At 41.5% G+C, this 21,140-nt stretch overlaps 1 protein-coding gene across 1 annotated transcript in view; it reads left to right on the plus strand.

Annotated features, from left to right (window-relative positions):
* Rpn1 (regulatory particle non-ATPase 1) overlaps nt 1-21,140 on the plus strand; it is a 52,341-nt gene that overhangs the window by 15,619 nt on the left and 15,582 nt on the right. The window contains exons 5-11 of the mRNA XM_071584189.1: nt 667-825; nt 2,637-2,781; nt 8,295-8,502; nt 13,182-13,288; nt 14,438-14,564; nt 16,397-16,648; nt 18,511-18,683. Coding sequence (XP_071440290.1) covers nt 667-825; nt 2,637-2,781; nt 8,295-8,502; nt 13,182-13,288; nt 14,438-14,564; nt 16,397-16,648; nt 18,511-18,683 — 1,171 coding nt within the window. The remainder of the gene's footprint in view (nt 1-666; nt 826-2,636; nt 2,782-8,294; nt 8,503-13,181; nt 13,289-14,437; nt 14,565-16,396; nt 16,649-18,510; nt 18,684-21,140) is intronic.

Genomic DNA, 21,140 nt, shown 5'->3' on the forward strand with positions numbered 1-21,140 from the left:
TACATTGTCAGCAGTTCTCTGTGAGTTAGAACTTTGGTTTTTTCCTACCTTTAGATTGTAAGCACATTGCCGCAGTCTCAAGGAATAGGGAAAAGTCCCAATTTTAAACTCGGTGAGATCAGCCTCTTTCAACAAAATCGAACTATGCAGAGGCTGACAAAAAAATTTGCTATTCACTGGTTTTTCTTTATTTATTTATAATTTTTTCTACATGTCTTTTTGAATCTTTCTTGTATTTTAAATATGGTAGTTTTATTGAAAAAGATGTTTTTGATGAAAATATATTAGTATTTTGTAAAAAAAAATCGAAATATTTTTGCTTACAAAAAACTATTCTTCGGCTTTATAATACTGTAATAATTGTATTTATTCTTTACATGATGTAAATGTATGACGTCATTAAAAACTGCAATATTTTATTTTAAATTAATAAAAAAACTGCATATGGATATCTAAACAAATAACTTCATAATGTTTTTTTTCCTAAGGTGATACATTTTCTTAAATTACCCTTCGTACTTCTCACTAAGAGGGTTAATAGTGTGTTGTTTCCTTGATGGGCTCCTTCCATGCGGTCACAAGTTCATTCTCTCTCAGTAATTGCATTTGGGTTGATGCTTAATTGTTTGTAAATCTAATTGTGATCTCTCAATTCTTTAATTGCAGCTGTGTACCTTACGTTCCCGACCCGGAGAATACAACTTTGCTGCAGTGTGCCCTTCGGTTGTTCAAGCGATTTGGACAATATCCACAAGCGCTGAGGCTGGCGATGCAGTTGAATGACCCTCAGCTTATCGAGAGCGTCTTCTTGTCATGCAAGGACCTGTAAGTGTGCCCTAGACCGGAGACGACCTTTTGACCTTTCACATTCGCATCCTCTCCTGATTCGCTGGATTGTTCTGCATGAAATCTGTTTTGTTTTTTAGAATAAAGGGAGAGACAGTATCCATGTACCATAGCTTAAATCTGATGTTTGCCCACAGATGGCGATAGTAAGCTATAAATTTACTATTGACCGGCCGACCTTCTGTTTTTATGAAGTTGACATCTGTCAACAAATTAATCAGTGTATATCATCAGCGATTCCATACAGCAAACTATATTTTTCACATGAAAATGATGTTATTTTCTTGCCTGAACAAAGAGAATTAGCGAGAAGCTCTGGTTTTCTGATTTAATTTGAAGAAATCAGCTGCCCAATCGGATTGAATGCTTGTTGAGGCCTATGGCGACACTGTTGGAATTGAAACAATGCGCAGAGATTGGTTTTGTCGGTTTAAATACGACCATTTCGACCCGAGCAATTATGGGCGTGAAAATTGGCCCGGGAAGGTTTAGAACCAACAATTTCAGGCTCTTTTGGGCAAAGATGATAAGCAATCGCGAAAGATGTTTGCTTAGCCATCGGGTGTTACTCAACCAGCCGTTTCCAAATGCCTACAGGGTCGCACCCAAAAGTGGTAGGACTGATTTTCTCTGGAGCGAACGGAGCGGCGGAGGGGGGTCTGCCTGGCAGGGTGAGGTGGAGGGGGCTCTTAGCAACAGACCGACACCAACCTCAGTCGCCTGCGGGCTGTCGTTGAGTGAGGACACCGTTTATAGTGAAGCAAGTTTTTTGTCCGCGTCGAAAAACGAAATGAATCTGAATTTAGAGCAACGTTATTCCGTGAAGTTTTGTGCAAAACTCGGGAAGACGGCAACTGAGACCCTCGATGTGATCAAGCAGGCTTATGGGGACACTGCCTTAAGCCGTTCCACAGTATTTGAGTGGCACAAGTTGTTTAAAGAGGGTAGGGAGCTCGTTGAAGACGACCATCGCTCCAGACGGCAAGAACCGACACGGATGTGGACAGAGTGAGGACACTGCTGAACACAGATCGACGCTTAACCAGTGAAGAAATTGCAGACCAGTTGGGTCTGTCTGCACCAATGCATTATTTCACAGGATTAGGCCATGAGCAAGGTGTGCGCCAAGATGGTGCCGAAAATTCTGCCATGGCGCGCTCGTCGTCAGACAGCTCCTGGCCAAATACGGCGTTGCCACATTGCCGCACCCGCCCTATTCTCCCGATCTGGCACCACCAGACTTCTTCTTCTTCCCCCTGATGAAAAGACAGCTCAAGGGACGACGTTTTGACTCGATAAAGGCCGTTCAAGCGGCTTCGACGAGGGTCATCAACGGCATCCCCAATGAAAATTTCCAGCGGGCGTACGGGGAATGGGAGCAACGTTATACTAAGTGTGTAGCAGCTCAAGGAGCATACTTTGCAGATTATTAAGTCCATGTAAGTATATCGTCAATAGAATTCTTGTAACAAAATCAGTCCTACCACTTTTGGGTGCGACCCTGTATTTTAAGGACTAAGAACCGAAAAAATGGTGTATGCTACTCTGTAATTTTAATTGAGATGGTATCATGGATTTACGCCCATTTGACTTTCTCTCTATCCTTCTCCACACCCACATCTCTGCTTGATTCTTTCTTGCAAAACCTTCCTTCTTATCCTAACGCAATAATTTGTGTATCCTAACACAATAATTTGGATTGGATTCCGTCCTGTGGCCGTTGATTGTTTACGTGTCTTTGTTTGACCTTGTTTCAGTGTTGAACCTTGACGTGATTCTTTCCTTTGCAGATCCATCCAGAAGCAGTTGGCTTTCATGCTTGGCCGTCAGAAGATCTTCCTCGAGTTGAACGAGAGTGTTCCGGAGTATGATGACCTGGTTGACATAATGTCCAACGCTCACCTCGCCACGCATTTCATCAACCTTGCTCGAGAGGTAAGGGCATTCAGTTAAGTGGTCCTAGATGGCGATTAACCCTCTTAGTGCGGCGGGCCGATATATATCGGCTTTTGTATCCCTTGCGAAAAGTGTGGCGGGCCGATATATCGGCTCTTGCGTAGGCTTTTGTTGAAATCGTTGTAACTTATGGTTTTTTCTTTAATAATTTATGGTTTTTGTGCTATCGATAGGTTGAATTCCATAGAATTACGTAACTATTTTTTAAATTTTTTATTAGCAATTTTAAATGCTTTTAAAAAAGTATAATTCTTACTATAATTTTTCGTTCAGTTTTGTACATGTCCTGAAGCTCTGCCTAATTGTTTGCTCGTTTTTTGTGTCTGAGTTGTCTTTTTCTCTTTGAAAAGCCACTGAAAGGACACTAATTAATCTGTTTTCATCTGTAATCTCCTGAATGTGTTGTGGTGTTGATATATAGCTGTTTATTCAGACTTTGTTGAGATGATGGAAATGAGAGCCCTGCTTTGTAATCATTTTGGTTTCTCTTGCCGTCCATCCTATCTAATCATTTGCACCCTGTGTATATTGGATTACATTGTCAGCAGTTCTCTGTGAGTTAGAACTTTGGTTTTTTCTGCCTTTAGATTGTAAGCACATTGCCGCAGTCTCAAGGAAAGGGGAAAAGTCCCAATTTGACTCAGTGAGATCAGCCTTTTCAACAAAATCGAACTATGCAGAGGCTGACAAAATAATTTGATTTTCACTGGTTTTTCTTTATTTATTTATAATATTTTCTGCATGTCTTTTTGATTCTTTATTATATTTAAATATTGTAGTTTAATTGAAAAATTTTTTTAAAAAAATATTAGTTTTGTGTCTAAAAATCGAAATATTATTGCTACAAAAATATTCTTCAAATTTATGATACTGTAATAATTACATTTATTATTCAGATGATGTAAATGTATTACATCATTATTAACTACAATATTTTATTTTAAAATAAAAAAAACTGCATATGGATATCTAAACAAATAACTTCATAATGTTTTTTTCCCTAAGGTGATACATTTTCTTAAATTACCCTTCGCACTTCTCACCAAGTACCCCTGGAATCCCCACCGCACTAAGAGGGTTAATCTCTTTCGTGGCTTATCTGAAGCTATTTATTCACTCCGAAATGTGCTCCAGAATGAGTCGGTTTCATTTTGATTGAAGGGAGTAAGTTAACAGCTTTCAGGCTTTAACTTTGTGGAATTTCTTAATGATGAGGGTGAAAAATAAGAGAAACTCCACTAATACACTTTTAATGTTCTATAACCATGATGATGTGCAGTATCTTCGCCCACCATTGGTCAGGTGGACGAAGATACCCCTTTCCTCCTTTGCCATTAAAATTCTCCCCTATATTACCACCTTCTTCAACATCCCCCGGCCAGTCAATACCCCCTTCATCCACTTTTCATCTGCCTCCACAGTAATATCTCCCAACTCTCCCCTCTCTTCGCCCACCATACCAAGTACTTCCTCATTTGGTTTCTACTCTGTCCATTTCATCCTTCTCCATTCTTCTCCACACACCCACATATCTACAATAGCCTCCAGTCTACGTCTATCCTCCTGCTTCAATGACCACGTTTCCATAGCCACACATAGCTACGCTCCATATCAAAGAGTTTTTACGAGTCTTTTCTTAACATCCTTACTCAACGTCCCTCTCATCTTAACTCCCTCCTCCTTGTACGAAAGCCTCTTTGCCTAATAGCGCAATCCTTCTCCTTACGTCCCTACTACTTTGATTCCGTGTTGGTCCAAAACACTTCTTCCGAGATAAGTATAAACTGTTCTACCTGCTCTAGTTTTTGGCCCTCCTATTTTAATGCTTAGCTGAAGCCTTTTTCTTTCTAGAAAATCGCATAACCTTTGTTTTATTAATATCGATTCTCATCCCATATATCTATCGCACTGAATTTCCAATTCACTCAGCAATGCTTGCAGCCCCTTGGCTGACTGACAAACTGAAGCTTGGTCATCAGCAAACCTAACTGATTTTATGAATTCCCCTCCCTACATTCATTCCTACCTCGAGTTCTTCCCATGCCTCTTTAATCATTTCCTCTGCATACAGGTTGAACAGCAACGGTGATAATGGGCACCCCTGCCTTACACCTCTTCCTAACACTGCCCATCCTGACTCCCCGTTCCCCACTCGCACCTGATAGCAGTCTGAGACATGTACAGGTTGCGGATTAGCCTCCTTTCCCTATTCCAATCTATTCCTATTTTCTGCAATATACTCGTTAGTTTTTCCCAATTCACTCTATCAAACGCTTTTTCTATAATCATACGAAACAGGCAAATACGTCTCCTGGTTGTATTCCATATTCCTCTCGATTAATAATCTCATTACTGCAATGGCATCACATGCGTACCTCTCCCCTTGCTAAACCCATAAACTGATCATCCCCTTAGTATTGATCATTTGCCCTACTCTCTCTATCCTTTTGTTTATGATCCTGAGAACAACTTTAGCTGCGTGGGATATCAAACTAATTGTCCTATAGTCCTCACATGACGTGGCCTTTACCTTTTTCGGAATAGGAACTAAAACTGATCTCACAAAGTCTTCCGGCCAGATTCCCTCCTCATATATACTACGAATCAGCCCATTTCCCTTGGTTTTTCTTAATATTGAGGGTGGAAAAATAAGAGAAACTCCACCCTTCCACGCCCTATTAATATTCTACGACCATGATGAAACATTTCTCTTATTTTTTAACCCTCGTCACGAAGGGAGTGAGTTTGACAGGAAATCACCCGTTGATTTGATGTAATAATACTTCCTATGAGGTCTGTTTTAAAAGTTCCCAAACTTAATTTATTACCAAAGAATACTTCACTCACAAGTTATTGGTCCCCTTTCAATGAAGAAGTCTCTTCCCCCACAATGTATTCTACCCTATCCAATAAATATGCGAACTGAGGCCATTATAAACTTTATTTTGTAAAATTTCCCGACGTTGGAGCTTCTGATCATTCCGGGAGAAGCATTCCAGGACTGTTTCAGAGAGTGGAAACACCACTGAGCTAAGATATGTGAACTGGTGCTATCTCAAGGCCGTGATATGGACTATAGTGGCGCTAGTCTCCTCCTCAGACCCAATAAGGAGCTGCTTTTGTACTTCGGCAGGTCACCAAGCTGTGCGTATTGGTTGTGCCAGTTATCAGTTAGTCTCTCTTGCTGTCCTAGTTTGTACTCTTTGTCGTTGAAAATGCAAATTGACGAAATCACGGAGAATCGAATTAATACTACCTTGAACAAAAAGTTCCCGGAATAACCACCGTGTGGCGCTCCCATCGTTCCGATTTGAGTTCTGTTTTTTTTGTTAAATTGGTACATCTGTTGTTGATATTCCCTTTAAATCTTAGTGTCATTACTTGACATTTGCAAAAGTTACGTAGCCAAGAGTACATCTATCTCTGTGTGTGTTGGCGATTTTTTACAATTGCAGAAATGGATTTAAATTTGCAACAACGAACTTGTATTAAATTTTGCGTAAAAAACGGATTTAGTGGCGCACGGACGTTGGAAATGTTGGAAAAGTGTTTCGGCAACGATTCTCTAAAAAAAACGGTCGTTTACCAGTGGCACGAGCGGTTCAGAAGTGGTCGTGAGTCAATCGAAGATGATGAACGCAGTGGCAGACCATCGACATCGAAAGTCGGTGAAAAAATTGATAAAGTAAAAGATGTGTTGGTCAATAACCGTAAATTAACCATCAGAGAAATAGCGGAGGACTTGAACATTGCCTATGGATCCGCCCAAGACATTGTGGTTAATGATTTGGGTTTCCGTCGTGTAGCAGCAAAGTTGGTGCCAAAAGACCTCAATTTCATGCAAAAAAGAGACCGTGTTGACGTCGCAAAAGACATGATTTGCGAGGCTGAATCCGATCCCACATTCATCAAAAGGATCATTACTGGAGACGAGACGTGGGTTTATGAGTACGACACGCAATCCAGACATCAGGCAAGTGAATGGCGTTCACCAAATGAGCCGAGACCAAAAAAACCACGTCGTTTTCAGTCAAAAAAGAAGGCAATGCTGACGGTTTTCATGGATTACAACGGTGTAGTGCATCATGAATTTTTGCCAGAAGGCCAGACAGTAAACAAAGAATATTATTTGGGCGTTATGAGACGTTTGCGTGAAGCAATTTGCCGAAAGAGACCAGAAATGTGGGCAGAAAACTCGTGGATTTTGCACCATGATAACGCACCGTCGCACAGTGCTATCATTATTCGTAATTTTTTGACGAAAAATGCAACAGATACCATCCAACAGCCACCGAATTCACCTGATTTGGCTCCCTGTGACTTCTTTCTGTTCAATCGAGTTAAAAAACCATTACGGGGAACGCGTTTTAGCAGCCGAGAGGAAGTAATGGAAAAATCGCAGGAAGCACTGATGGACATACCGAAAACCGAATATAAAAAATGTTTCGAGGATTGGATCAAGCGCTGGCATAAGTGTGTTGCAGTCGATGGGGTTACTTTGAAGGGGACAATATAGATTTAGATGAATAAACTTGTATTTTTAATTTTCTGAATAAATTCCGGGAAATTTTTGATCAAGGTAGTATATGGCGTTGCAGTCTGTACAATTGAGTCTATAAACTCCGCTTTGTTGCATGACGTCAATTTTGTCTTTAGTGGAACCTATTAAGTTAATCTTGAGGTGGTCAGCGATATCCTTTTCCTCTCGCGTTCCCCTCTCCTTAAATTCTTGAATACCTCCCCACACCATCCCCTCCCCCACCAAGGCAGTGACAGTAACCGACCCTCCCTCCGTTAATGAGGGTCAACCGTTGCAAACAACCACCCCCCTTTGTACCGTCTGCATCCATTAGTTCCCCCTCACTTTCCCTTCACCCACCAATGATTGCTACCACCCCTCTCCCTGACTTCCCCTACCCGGCTCCTGGCTATATAAGTTGGAAAATTTTGTTGTATTGTACCTGAAGATTAAACCATGGTCGTGTTATATTAAAAAGTGTGTGGGAGTGCAAAGTTGTTTTTTTCTCTTTCTTTCACCCTCACCATGAAAGAATTCCACAAAGTTAAGCCCGAAACTGTTAGCTTTAAGAGAACACTAATTAAAACCCTCCTAACTGAACTGCCTTTAAAGAAGAGGAGGAGGACTTCCAAAGGGGAGGGTGCTTTATATATTAAACAGCGGAAATGAAAATAAGAAGCAGAAGATGGAATATAATAAGAAGAAGAAGGCATAGATAGCCATTACTACGAATGAAGGAGAGAGTATTTTTAAGAAGTAAGGACAAAACCATTGACGTAGACTCTAAATTTAAAGCAAAATAATGTTTTGATGGCCTCAGTTTGCATATTTATTGGACAGACCGTGTAGATTTGAACCGTGTGCTTACGATCAGTTAGGTTTCGAAGTGTTTTCGCATAAAAATGTCAAGGGTTGGCACATGTAAACTTGATGATCTGTCTTAATTTTCTGGTATTTGTGGTATTTGTTGCAGTTGGACATAATGGAGCCAAAGACTCCAGAGGACGTGTACAAGTCTCACTTGGAGAACTCGAGGCCTTCGTATGGCGGCGGTCAAATTGACTCTGCAAGGCAAAACCTAGCGGCTAGCTTCGTCAATGGATTTGTCAATGCAGCCTTTGAACACGACAAGGTGCTCATGGAAGACGGGAATAAGTGGCTTTACAAGAACAAAGATCATGGTGAGTACAAGTTTAATGGGCGTAAAGACACAGATGGGCTGTCTTGTTCAATGTAGTGGCTGGTTAAACTTTTATTTTGTGCGTTTAGACCCCTTAGACATTTGAGTTTGTGTTGGTTTTAAGAGAAGGGATAGGTACAGAGGTCTGTTCAAAAGGTACCATAACTGTTTGAATAACACACCTCCTGTTGGTTATTTTTTAATGTACTTTGCGGCGTTATGTGCGTGGAAACTTCCCGAATAACCCCCTCTAACCACCTTGTTGATATCTTGTTTTGTTGATAAGTTACAGTTGTTTATGTGCAGGGGTGCTCTAGAAGTGCAGTGAATGATTGCATCCACAGTAAGGATTTCTTTGAAGGAGCAGCGTAGTTCTTTGAAACTCTGGAAATCCTTCACGAAAACTCTTTGAGTTGATTACCTAGGCTTGTGGTGAGGTTGCTGTGAAGCGTACCGCATATCATGAGTGGTTTACCCGGTTCAAAAAGGGTTGGTAATCATTGGAAGACGATGGGCACTCCAGAAGACAATAAACGTCGACAGATGACCCCCCTGACGTCGAGAGAGTCAACAATCCAGTTTGTCAATGCAACAATTTCAGAGTGTAAAAACTTTAAACACTTTACACAGGTTGGCTTTAACCTCGTGGACTGTGGCGCCTTGCGCACGACTACGAATGCCTGTGACATTGTATGTACGGCATTTCGTCACAACATCTTGCTCCTTTAAAAAAAGCCCCAAAATTTCAGAGTTTAAGAGGACGCCTCGGTAGCCTAAGTGGCTAAAGCACTAGACCGGATATTGAGGGATCTGGGTTCGAATCCCAGTCAAGGCGAATGATTTTTACGCTCTGAAATTGTTGCATTGAAATGCACATTAGCGGATGACTCCGTTAAAAGTTACTGTTGCGGCATCTCCCGCAGTTTCTTTGGAATCCAGTTTGTGCAAATTGAGGTTTGACTGTCAGAGAACCTGCAGAAGTGTGCGATTGGTTTGTGTTTTGAAATCCTGACTGAGGAATTGAGAATGCATTGGATTATTGCCAAATTCGTGCCATGCTTGATGACAGTAGAGCTACCACAGAGCTCCTGACTGAACTACTTGGAGCTCAGGTCTGTTGGGAACTGAAATTAATCCTTTGGATCACTTTGACCTGAAGACACCTCCAGGACTGGGGACGGGACAGTTGTATATCAGCTGACCTATGCGACGGTTTTTCCCGGAAGCAGCATGGTTCTGTCAGGAACTGTTTGATGTGCCGAATTCAAACCGCGGTTAAGTGTGGGCATGATCGCGGATGGTATTGGCATTGATAAGATGACCGCACATACAACATTATCACTGCAAATTTGGCAATGAGAAATATACAGGGTTCGTCCGGAAAATAAGTGTACTGAGCTCAGGAAAAAAAATTTATTGCACTTTTACATATCTTAAGCTGATATTCCTCAAAATAGGACCCTTGTGAGTCGATACACTTGTTCCAGCGGCGTTCCCATTCCTGGAACGCTCCCGCGAAGGCATCATTGGGAACCTTTCGAAGACTCGTCGTCGACCTCTTCTCTGCCCTCCACGAACATCTTGTGCCACCGAAAGATCATGTTTCTGGACATGGCTGACTCCCCGTAAGCCTGGTTAATCATACCGACAGTTTCGGTAGACGATTTCCCAAGCTTTACCGCAAATTTGATGGAATAACGCTGCTCCAAAAACTTCGGCATCGCGTTCCGTGACGTGGGTCGAAGCGTGGAGGTTCGCGTTAACAGAGCTCCTCACTACACCACAGCTCAGAGCCGACTGCCTTTTTTGGCGTCGCTTGCCAACATACCCCCCTCCAATCGCAGCTCGTCAGAGCGGTGCTGGGCGCGCCTGGAGCGGAGGGAAAAAATCAGTACACTTATTTTCTGGACGAACCTGTATGCGCTAAACTCATGTTTTCTTAAGGTATTTGGATGGATGACCAAGAGGACAGAGTGTATATTTTGTCTGTCTGCTTGGGAAGAAGAATATCTTCTGCAACGGCATCTCAACAATTCCCAGACCTAGATTGTAGCCCTGGCACTTCGACTTCACTCGCAGACTCCTGTTTCCTATTCCCTATGAAAGTGGTGAAGTCCTAATCCCTAAAGGGACACCACAGCCACCACGGGATGGACCCGATGCCATCAAAGGAGCTTGCACACATGTAGTATCCTGAGTAAGGGAGTACCGTAACCTGGAATCCGCCTACCGTGGAGCTTTCTTTGAGTTGTGTTGAAAAGGCTGCTCTGGCAGAAGTGTGTGTCTAGCCGCTCTGAAGGGATGAAGTGCTTCTCAGAACTTTCAGAGGTGGTGTAATGTGCTAATTCTACTGAAATAAATCAGTTTTTCTCCCAAAACTTTTGCTGAAGCTTCTTATACTGGGTGTATAAGCTTAACTCTGCTGTTTCTAAACCAAAAAACAATTAATATGTGAACCGACTAAGAATTAAGAAGTGGGTAACCGTAGAATATCAACTAACGACACCCACGTCAACAGATATGTGAATGATTTACCGTGTGTAAATAGTAGATTAATACTCGGGGAGATTGCCAGTGAAGTTGTGACATTAATGTTGGCTTGTGTTTTAAAAATTTGAAAGAGATATTGGGCAGAAGTTACAATAAATGTAGAAAAACTAGTCTCGGGGCTTTCAAACACAGCACCAATGCACACATTATGTATTGACACAGAGTCTTTCCAATAAATGACGCTCACATCAACAGTGATGATTTAATGCATGCAAACCGTGGGTTAATTTCATCATCTCCCATCGATCATTTTCATCATCTCGTCAATTTGGAGCCACCGTTGATTCCAATGGCAAACTCTGGCAGCCACCCCGACCACTGCTCACCGTGGACGTTTTCCCACCCATCGAAAAACTCCCTGCACCATTTCCAATGCACGTTTTTGATGTCTATAATACACTTCTCACCGTACACTTCCGCTAAATAGCAGGATGAATTTACTACGAGGGTCATCCGGAAAGTAGTACCCGTTCGTGCCGCATGAAGTGCTGACGACGCGAGTAGCCGCTGGACGAGGTCAGATAGCTTCAGTGGCTTGTCTGCCTTCTCTGAGCCAAGTTGCGTGACGCTAGCATTGCCTGTGTTGTTTCTGTGATTGTTTACAATGTTTAAAAAAATTGAGAACGCCGCCAGTTGTGAAGTGAGGGCAGTGATTAAATTCCTCAATGCAAGAAACGTTCGCCCATGTGATATTCATCGCCAATTAAAGGAGGTGTATGGAGACAATGTAATGGACGAGTCGTCTGTTCGGCGGTGGTGTCGCAACTTCAACATGGGGAGGGGGAACACACACGACGATGAGCGTTCGGGGAGACCGTCTGTCATTACAGACCAACTGGTGAGCTCAGTTGACGAATTCGTGAGGAACGATCGGCGCGTCACAATTGATGACATCTGTGAGCATTTTCCCAATGTTTCTCGAACAATTGTTCATGAAATTGTTAAACACCATCTGCATTATGCAAAAATTTGTGCAAGATGGGTCCCTCGCGTATCTCAATGAGCTGGCGGTGAAGGACTATGCAGCAGGAATACAGAAACTTGTCACACGTTATGACAAATGCCTTAATTTGCTTGGAGATTATGTTGAGAAGTAGTTTAAAGTATCCTCTTTCAAATAAAATTTTTTATGTTTGTTAATATTTACTTTTGTGTCTTTATTTCACGAACGGGTACTACTTTCCGGATGACCCTCGTATATCGGAGAAGCAGTGGTCAGTGAGCAGCTTTTTAATACCAGCGTCATACCTTTCACCTGTCAAAACAACTGCTTCTTGCACTTTTCTCGTCTGACTTGAATTTCTGTCCTCCTAAGGTGTTTATTTGAGAGCGGGAAACGAGTAGTAGTCGCTTGAGGGGGGCAACGTCCTCTGGGCTGTAAGGAGGGTGGTTGATGATATATCCCAGCAGCTGAATTCATTGAGTAAGGGGGTGGTCATCGCTTGATGTGGACACGTGTATTGCCATGATATGCAAACACACTCCTCCTTTAAGTGAGGAGAGACACACACCTTGTTTGTAACTTAATTGACCTCAAGACAGACAATATTTTGCAGCACGGAGAAGTAGCCACTCTCTCTCTCTTCATTCATTCTAGGGCCTTCCTTTATCTAAATGAAGGGTAATTCCCTCTGGTTATATCGCAATATCTCGTCAATTGGAGCCACCGCTGTTGATTCCAACGGCAAACTTGGCCGCCGCTCATCGTAGGACGTTTTCCAGGCCATCAAGAAACTCCCTGCACCACTTCCGAAGTACATATTTGATATCCATAATACACTTCTCAACGTACACTTCCACTAAACGGCGGGATGAATTTATTATATCGGTGAAGCTGTCGTAAAGTTGGCTTTGTGACACGGAGGGAGAAAGGTACGACGCCAGTATTAAAAAGCTGCTTACAAGGATGCAAAAAGTGATTGATCTTCAAGGCGACTATGTAGAAAAATAGCTGAATACTCAACCTTTCCATACGATGTACGCAGAGTTGAGAGAATAAATTTGATTTCACATGAAAAAACAAGGGGACCTTAGTTTTGGAATCGCCCACGTATTATATATAAATTTTTTTGGGTTGTTTTCTATAAAATTGGGGTATTTTAGATTGATTTTGAGTTGTTTTGTGTGCAGGTATGCTGAGTGCAACGGCATCCCTGGGTCTGGTTCTCCTTTGGGACGTGGACGGAGGTTTGACACCCATCGACAAATACCTCTACTCTGCGGAGGACTACATCAAGGTAAACTCTCCTCAAACGTTCCAGGAAACTGCGGGAGATGACGCAACAGGTACTTTTAAGAGAGTCATCCCCTAATGTGCGTTTCAATGCAACAATTTCAATGTGGGAATGTGTATTTTTTGCGGCATCTCCAGCAGTTTCTTTGGAATTTTTATCAAATGTATGAACAGGTTAAGTGTTTAAAGTTGGCTCTTAAACCTTATGGACTGTGGGGTGTTGTGCATGGCTACGGATGCCTGTGGCATTGTTTGTATGGTCACCACATCTAGTTTCTTTAAAAGTCCCCAAAATTTCAGAGTTTAAGAGGAGTCTCATTAGCTTAACTAGCTAAAGCACTCGGCCTAGTCATCAAGGGATCCAGGTTCGAATCCCAGTCAAGGAAAATGAATTTACTTAAGCTCTGATATCATTGCAAACTCATATGTTGGAGATAATTTAAGTTGAATCATAGCAGGGTGAAACGTATTCAACTGGTGCCTAATTCAGGGTTGAACTAGAGTGAATTCTTCCTTTGTAAGTACAGTAAAATTAAAGTCTTTGCGCATCTGGTTCCAGAAGCGATGTAAATTTAGAAATTCGCATGGGGCCTTGAAGAAAACATTGCAATGCAGGGGGGGGGGGGGGGAACTAATTGCGATATATTGCAACTACAGTGTTTCACTCAACGCGTAAATAACAAGCCAACTAGTGATTTTGTGGTATAAGATTTTGTTTTTAAAGTTAAAAAACGATTAGGAAGGATTTGAAATGATCTTCGCTTGCAAATTTATGGTTTCTGATACCTTTTGGGGTGGAAAATTGCTGTTTTTCGATTATTAAATTGGTGTTTGCAGTTTAAGAAGTATATTTATCGCTTTTGGTGAAGGTTTAAATGTTCTTTTGGGTTGATATTGAAAATTCTCCCAATTTGAACAAACGTTCCCGCAAGTGTGGATGAAACCCTTTTAGGGAATGTTTGGCAGACAATTATCTGCATTCATAGTTGTACTTATAAATAAATTATAAGTATCAATTGTTGTATTGCTCTGTTTCCATTATCTATGTACACAAAATGGAGTAATCCTCTCTAAAGTAACGACGAAAACATTGTTCCAACAGATTAAACCGTGAATGATGTCAATAGAACCTGATTGTTCGTTTATTTTGCAGTCTGGAGCTTTGTTGGCTTGTGGTATCGTCAATTGTGGTGTGCGCAACGAATGTGACCCTGCCCTTGCGTTGCTGTCTGACTATGTGCTGCACAACAGCAATGTGATGAGAATTGGTGCTATTGTCGGTAAGTGTGTTGCGTTATGCTTTCCTTGCGTGAGACATTAGTTTTCGATGTTGTGCGTTTGTTGTAGGGGGTTTAATCTGGTTCCCAACTGCATATCGCACCCTTGATGACTTCACGGTGATGTCAGTCTTTAAAATCAGTATTTAACACAGGATTTGAGCAATTACTGTGAAGTATTTGGTGTGGATTTGCGTGGAAAGGGGATTAATATTTTGGAAATACAAGGTTAGGCTGAAAACTAATGCTCAGATGTGCTTGTAGAGCTTCAGAAGGCGGAAGTTGGGGAATGTTACTTCCACATACCACGTAGTTGCATGAGGAAGTAACATTCCCCTTTAAGCAGAGCAATTCAAGAGTTATTCACACGGGGTAGGCTGACAACTAATGCAACACACATGCATGTAGACCACAAACAAAATGAGCTTCAGACAGGGGAAAAGGGGGAATATTACTTACACATACCACATAGTTGCATGTGGAAGTAACATTCCCCTTAGAGTACAGCACTTCAAGAGTTGTTCACTCGGGGTAGGCTGAGGACTAATGAACACATGCTTGTAGACCACAAACAAAATGAGCTTCAGACAGGGGAAGATGGAGAATGTTACTTCCACATACCACGTGGTTGCATGTGGAAGTAACATTCCCTTTTAAGCAGAGCATTGCAAGCGTTATTCGCATGGGGTAGGCTGACAACTGATGCTCACATCCTTGTAGACTACAAACAAAATGAGCTTCAGACAGGGGAAGATGGAGAATGTTACTTCCACATACCACGTGGTTGCATGTGGAAGTAACATTCCCTTTTAAGCAGAGCATTGCAAGCGTTATTCACATGGGGTAGGCTGACAACTGATGCTCACATCCTTGTAGACTACAAACAAAATGAGCTTCAGACAGGGGAAGAGGGGGATAGTTACTTCCACATACCACGTAGTTGCATGTGGAAGTAACATTCCCCTTTAAGTAGATCACTTAAAGAGTTAGGCACATGGGGTAGTTTGAAAACTAATTCTACACACTTGCTTATAGACCACGAACAAAATGAGCTTCAGACAGGGGAATGTTACTTCCACATACCACGTAGTTGCATGTGGAAGTGACATTCCCCTTTAAGTAGAGCACTTCAAGAGTTATTCACGCTGGGTAGGCTGAAAACTAATGAACACACGCTTTGTTGACCATAAACAAAATGACCTTCAGAAGCATTCCTGGTGGCATGTGGAAGTAACATTCCCCATTCCCCGTTGACATATAGCACACACTGGAACACGTCTCCATACTTCTGCTTCTCAAAATACTACACTGGATGAATGTAACGACCTCAAACCTGGGCATGCATGTTGAAAGGGGGAATGTTACTTCCACATTCCACACCAGGAGTGCTTCTGTAGGTCATTTTGTTTGTATAGTCTACAAAGCATGTGTGTTGCATTAGTTTTCCGCCTGGCGTCGTAGCTGTTTGAATTCCATCCGTAAAATATCCATAACCACTAAACTGTCAATTGGGATTTCTTTATCCTTTTCATGAGAATTTATCCAAAAACTCTGTTTAGAATGTAATTATTGTTGGTTCTGCTTCTGTTCTCAGCAGCTATGATCGCTTAAGGGGTAACTATAGATGTAACAGATTTAAAATAATATTAAATCTCTCGGGAACACCATAACGTTCACATAAACGGCGAAATGGGGAAGCTTCTTGACTTATAAAGGTCATAGAAATAACTCTAAAATTTGAAAGGCATTCAAAAGTAAATCAAATTGAGAATCAATATTCTCTGTGGTAATTGGTGTATGTTTTATAAGTACCGGGAAACCTTTACGGTTTGCAGGTCTCGGCTTGGCATATGCCGGCTCGAACCGTGAGGCCGTGTTGGGGCTGATCACTCCGGTTCTGAGCGACTCAAAGTCCAACATGGAGGTGGTCGGCATGGCGGCCCTGGCGTGCGGTATGATTGCGGTTGGCTCTTGCAATCCGGACGTGACGGCGACCATAGTTCAAACGCTGATGGAGAGGTCAGAGTCTGACCTGAGGGACACGTACGCCAGGTTCCTGCCCCTCGGACTGGGACTGTGTCACCTGGGTGAGGTCAACACTCTCTCTCCCTCTCTCTCTTTGGGGGGATTGGTATGGAATTCATTGCTCTCGGCTCGGGAATGATACCGTGCACGGCTGCGGCACGGGATTGTCTGTTGTCTGCCTGTGGAAGCCGTGGAGTCAAAGAGAAATGACCACTTTGCCACCCACCTGGAGAAGTCCTGGAATTTTGTGTCGGTGTTGAATGCTGGAAAAGTCAGGGAATTCTGGGTTTTCTGGAAGAGTAAGGGAATTATTTGGTGGCGTGGAAGCCATGGGAAAGTCAGGGAATTTCAAGGGATGTTTGTCAAACCATGGGAAAGTCAGGGAATTTTAAGGGATGCTTGTCAAGCCTGGAGAATTTGGGGGATTTTGAATGGTATGGAAACCATGGGAAAGTCAGGGAATTATTTGGTGGTGTGGAAGCCATGGGAAAGTCAGGGAATTTTAAGGGATCTTTGTCAAACCATGGGAAAGTCAGGGAATGTTTTGGGATGCTTGTAAAACCTGAAGAATTTCGGAGGGCATGGAAACCATGGGAAAGTCAGGGAATTATTTGGTGGTGTGGAAACCATGGGAAAGTCAGGGAATTTCAAGGGATGTTTGTCAAACCATGGGAAAGTCAGGGAATGTTTTGGGATGCTTGTAAAACCTGGAGAATTTTGGGAATTTTGGAGGGTATGGAAACCATGGGGATGTCAGGGAATTTCAATTTCAAGGGATGTTTGTCAAACCATGGGAAAGTCAGGGAATTATTTGGTGGTGTGGAAGCCATGGGAAAGTCATGGAATTTTTATGGATGTTTGTAATACCTGGCAAAGTCAGGGAATTATTTGGTAGTGTGGAACAATAGGAAAGTCAGGGAATTTTAAGGAATGTTTGTAAAACCTGGAAAAGTCAGGGAATTATGTGGTATTGTGTAAAACCTTGGAAATTCAGGGATTTGTTGGGTTTATTGGGAAACCTGGAGAATTTTGTGAATTTTCAGGGGCGTGGAAATCATGGGAAGGTCGGGGAATTTTTAGGAATGTTTGAAAGACCGAGAAAAGTCTGGGAATTTAGGGAATATCCAGAGGTTTGCTACCTTTCTTGAAAACCTGGAGAAGTGAGAGAATTTCAGGTACATCACTGGGATACACCCTTTTTTGAAAACCTGGAAAAGTTATGGAATTTGCAGAGGGGTATTCAAAACTTTGGAAAATCCAGGAAAATTAAGAGAAGTGAAGGGTTTGCTTTCTTCCTTTAAAAACTTTGAAGAGTCAGGGAATTTAAGGACAATCGTAGGGTAAATACGTGGAAAATTCATGTTAACTTTTGGAAAACCTGGAAAAGTCAGGGAATTATTTGTTTGAGGGGAAACGGCGGGAAGATCAGAATGATTGAGTTGAGTGCATTCTCACCCAAATATTGCCATTGTAAATGTGACGTTTCCTTTCTCTCCTGATCTCTCCGCTAGGTAACAGGATGTGTTACTGAATTACTGTTTCCTCTTGTGTTTCGATCAGGCTTATTCCTGACTTGGTTACTTCTAATTGTCGATTGGTTTAACTTTGATCTTATTAGATTGAAACTTAAACCATTTGTCGCCATTGTAATTTTCAAATAACAATTGCTTCAACGGTGTATTTGCCTGGTTAATGCTGCTTATTTGCACGGTTTAACTGTAATTACTGCCTCTCTGATCGCAAAATGGCACTGTGGTAATTTTAAAAATTATATTAATAACAAATATTGACACACTTAAGTGTTAAAGAGATTTGTATTCCAATTGCAAGCGTCCTTCTGTGTGTTTTGTAATGCTAAAACCACGGCATAGATCTGTGGAGGTTGATTGGAAAGCCAATGTGGTTTGCTTTCGTATTCCCCCAGGTCGGCAGGATGCCGTGGAGGCCATAGTCGCAGCCCTCGAGGTGATCCCGGAGCCGTTTAAATCAATGTCGACGACAATGGTGGAGGTCTGCGCTTACGCCGGCACTGGGAACGTCCTCAAAATACAACAACTGTTGCACATCTGCAGTGAGCATTATGAGCCCTCGGAGAAGGTAAGGAGTATTCCCTCGTCCAGCTGTGGGTGCTTCTCCATCAGTTGGCAAGTGAGCGGTGTTTGGCAACATCCCCAGTGATTGCTTTCAGTGAATAGTGTCCATTTTCAACTTAGTTCCTTCGAAATCAATTGATTTTTTGATAACTTCAATGATTTATTTGTTATTATAAGGTTATCTACCGGTTAAGGTAGGTTTTGAAAGGACACAGCTACAGAATAAATACTTTACGACTCCTAACAAAACACAAAATCCATCATCCTACTCTACATCAGGTCCCTCTTCATCTCTGTGTAATTCCTTCCTCCCATCCAACATCCCTATCCTGTTCCGTCCTTTCCCATATCTGCCTAACATTCTCCCCTCTATCACAGTCTTCTTCAACATCCTACTACTGCTGGTCAACACCCCCTTTATCCACTTTTCCTGCCTCCTCCTTAGTAATATCTCCCAACAAACCCCTCTCTTCGCCTTTCATCATACCAAGTACTTCCTCGTTTGTTTTCCTTCTTTCGGTCCATTTCACCTTCGCCATTCTTCTCCACACCCACATATCTACAATAGCCTCCAGTCTACGTCTATCCTCCTGCTTCAATGACCACGTTTCCACAGCCACACACATAACCACACTCCACATATCAAAGTCTTCTTACGAGTCTTTTCTTAACATCCTTACTCAACGTCCCTCTCATCTTAATTCCCTCTTCCTCCTTCTGTGAAAGCCTCTTTGCCTAATTGTGCAATTCTTCTCCTTACGTCCCTACTACTTTGACCGTGTTGGTCTAAAACACTACCGAGATACGTATTAAACTGTTCTACCTGCTCTAGTTTAATTGCCCTCCTATTTTAATGTTAAGCTTAGAGCCTCTTTCTTTCTAGAAAATCGCATAACCTTTGTTTTATTAATATTGATTCTCATCCCATACCTGTCGCACTGAATTTCCAATTCACTCAGCAATGCTTGCAACCCCTCTATTGGCTGACTGACAAACTAAAGCTTGGTCATTCAATCAAACCTAACTGATTTCAAATGAATTCCCCTCCGCATTTCATTCCTACCTCCAGTTCTTCCCATAATGCCTCTCTTTAATCATTTCCTCTGCATACAGGTTGAACAGCAACGGTTATAATGGACACCCCATGCCTTACACCTCTTCCTAACACTGCCCATCCGGACTCCCCGTTCCCCACACGCACCTGAGCAGTCTGAGACATGTACAGGTTACGGATTAGCCTCCTTTCCCTATTCCAATCTATTCCTATTTTCTTCAATATACTCATTAGTTTTTCCCAATTCACTCTATCAAATACCTTTTCATTAATAGTCCTAAACAGGCAAATACCTCCTGGTTCTATTCCATATATTCCTCTCCATCTGTTAATGCCCTCATTACTGCAATTGCATCACACGTGTGCCTCTCCCCTTCTTAAATACAAACTGACAATCCCCTGACTTATATTTTGTCCGATAACCTCTGTAATATTTGAGTGAAAGGGTTGAACTTGATCATCTGTAAGCATAACTGATTTTATTAATAATTAAATAATTTTTAATAATTAATAAATCCCCTCCTATTTATACTCCTATATCTTCCCATTATTCCTCACCACGTGCATCTTAAATAGCAGAGGTGACCTCTCCCCTTCCTGCACCTAAACTGGTCACCCCCTACATCCGTGTATGTAAATTGGTGGCTGAGTAAAAAGTAATTGATATTCAGTTTTTTTTGCGACAAATTGGCTTGCACTAATGGGTTGACGAAGCTATTTCCGCATAGCTTTGGACCGTGTGACGTCCTCTTATTTTGAGAATACATTTTGGGGTAAGTAGGGCTCTACTATTAAGTAACTCTTAAGTTACTTAATAGTAAGTAACTCTTGTTACTTAATAGTAAGTAACTCTTGTTACTTACTATTAAGTTACTTAATAGTAAGTAACTCTTGTTACTTACTATTAAGTTACTTAATAGTCAGTAACTCTTGTTACTTAATAGTAAGTTACTTAATAGTCAGTAACTCTTGTTACTTAATAGTAAGTTACTTAATAGTAAGTAACAAGAGTTACTTACTATTAAGTTACTTAATAGTAAGTAACTCTTGTTACATACTATTAAGTTACTTAATAGTAAGTAACTCTTGTTACATACTATTAAGTTACTTAATAGTCAGTAACTCTTGTTACTTAATAGTAAATTACTTAATAGTCAGTAACTCTTGTTACTTAATAGTAAGTAACTTAATAGTAAGTAACAAGAGTTACTTACTATTAAGTTACTTAATAGTAAGTAACTCTTGTTACATACTATTAAGTTACTTAATAGTCAGTAACTCTTGTTACTTAATAGTAAGTTACTTAATAGTAACTTACTATTAAGTTAGAGTTACTAGAGTAACTCTTGTTACTTACTATTAAGTTACTTAATAGTAGGTAACTCTTGTTACTTAATAGTAAGTAAC

Source organism: Hetaerina americana, unplaced genomic scaffold (genome assembly GCF_022747635.1).
Source record: "Hetaerina americana unplaced genomic scaffold, ioHetAmer1.1.p SCAF_161, whole genome shotgun sequence".
NCBI lineage: Eukaryota > Metazoa > Arthropoda > Insecta > Odonata > Calopterygidae > Hetaerina > Hetaerina americana.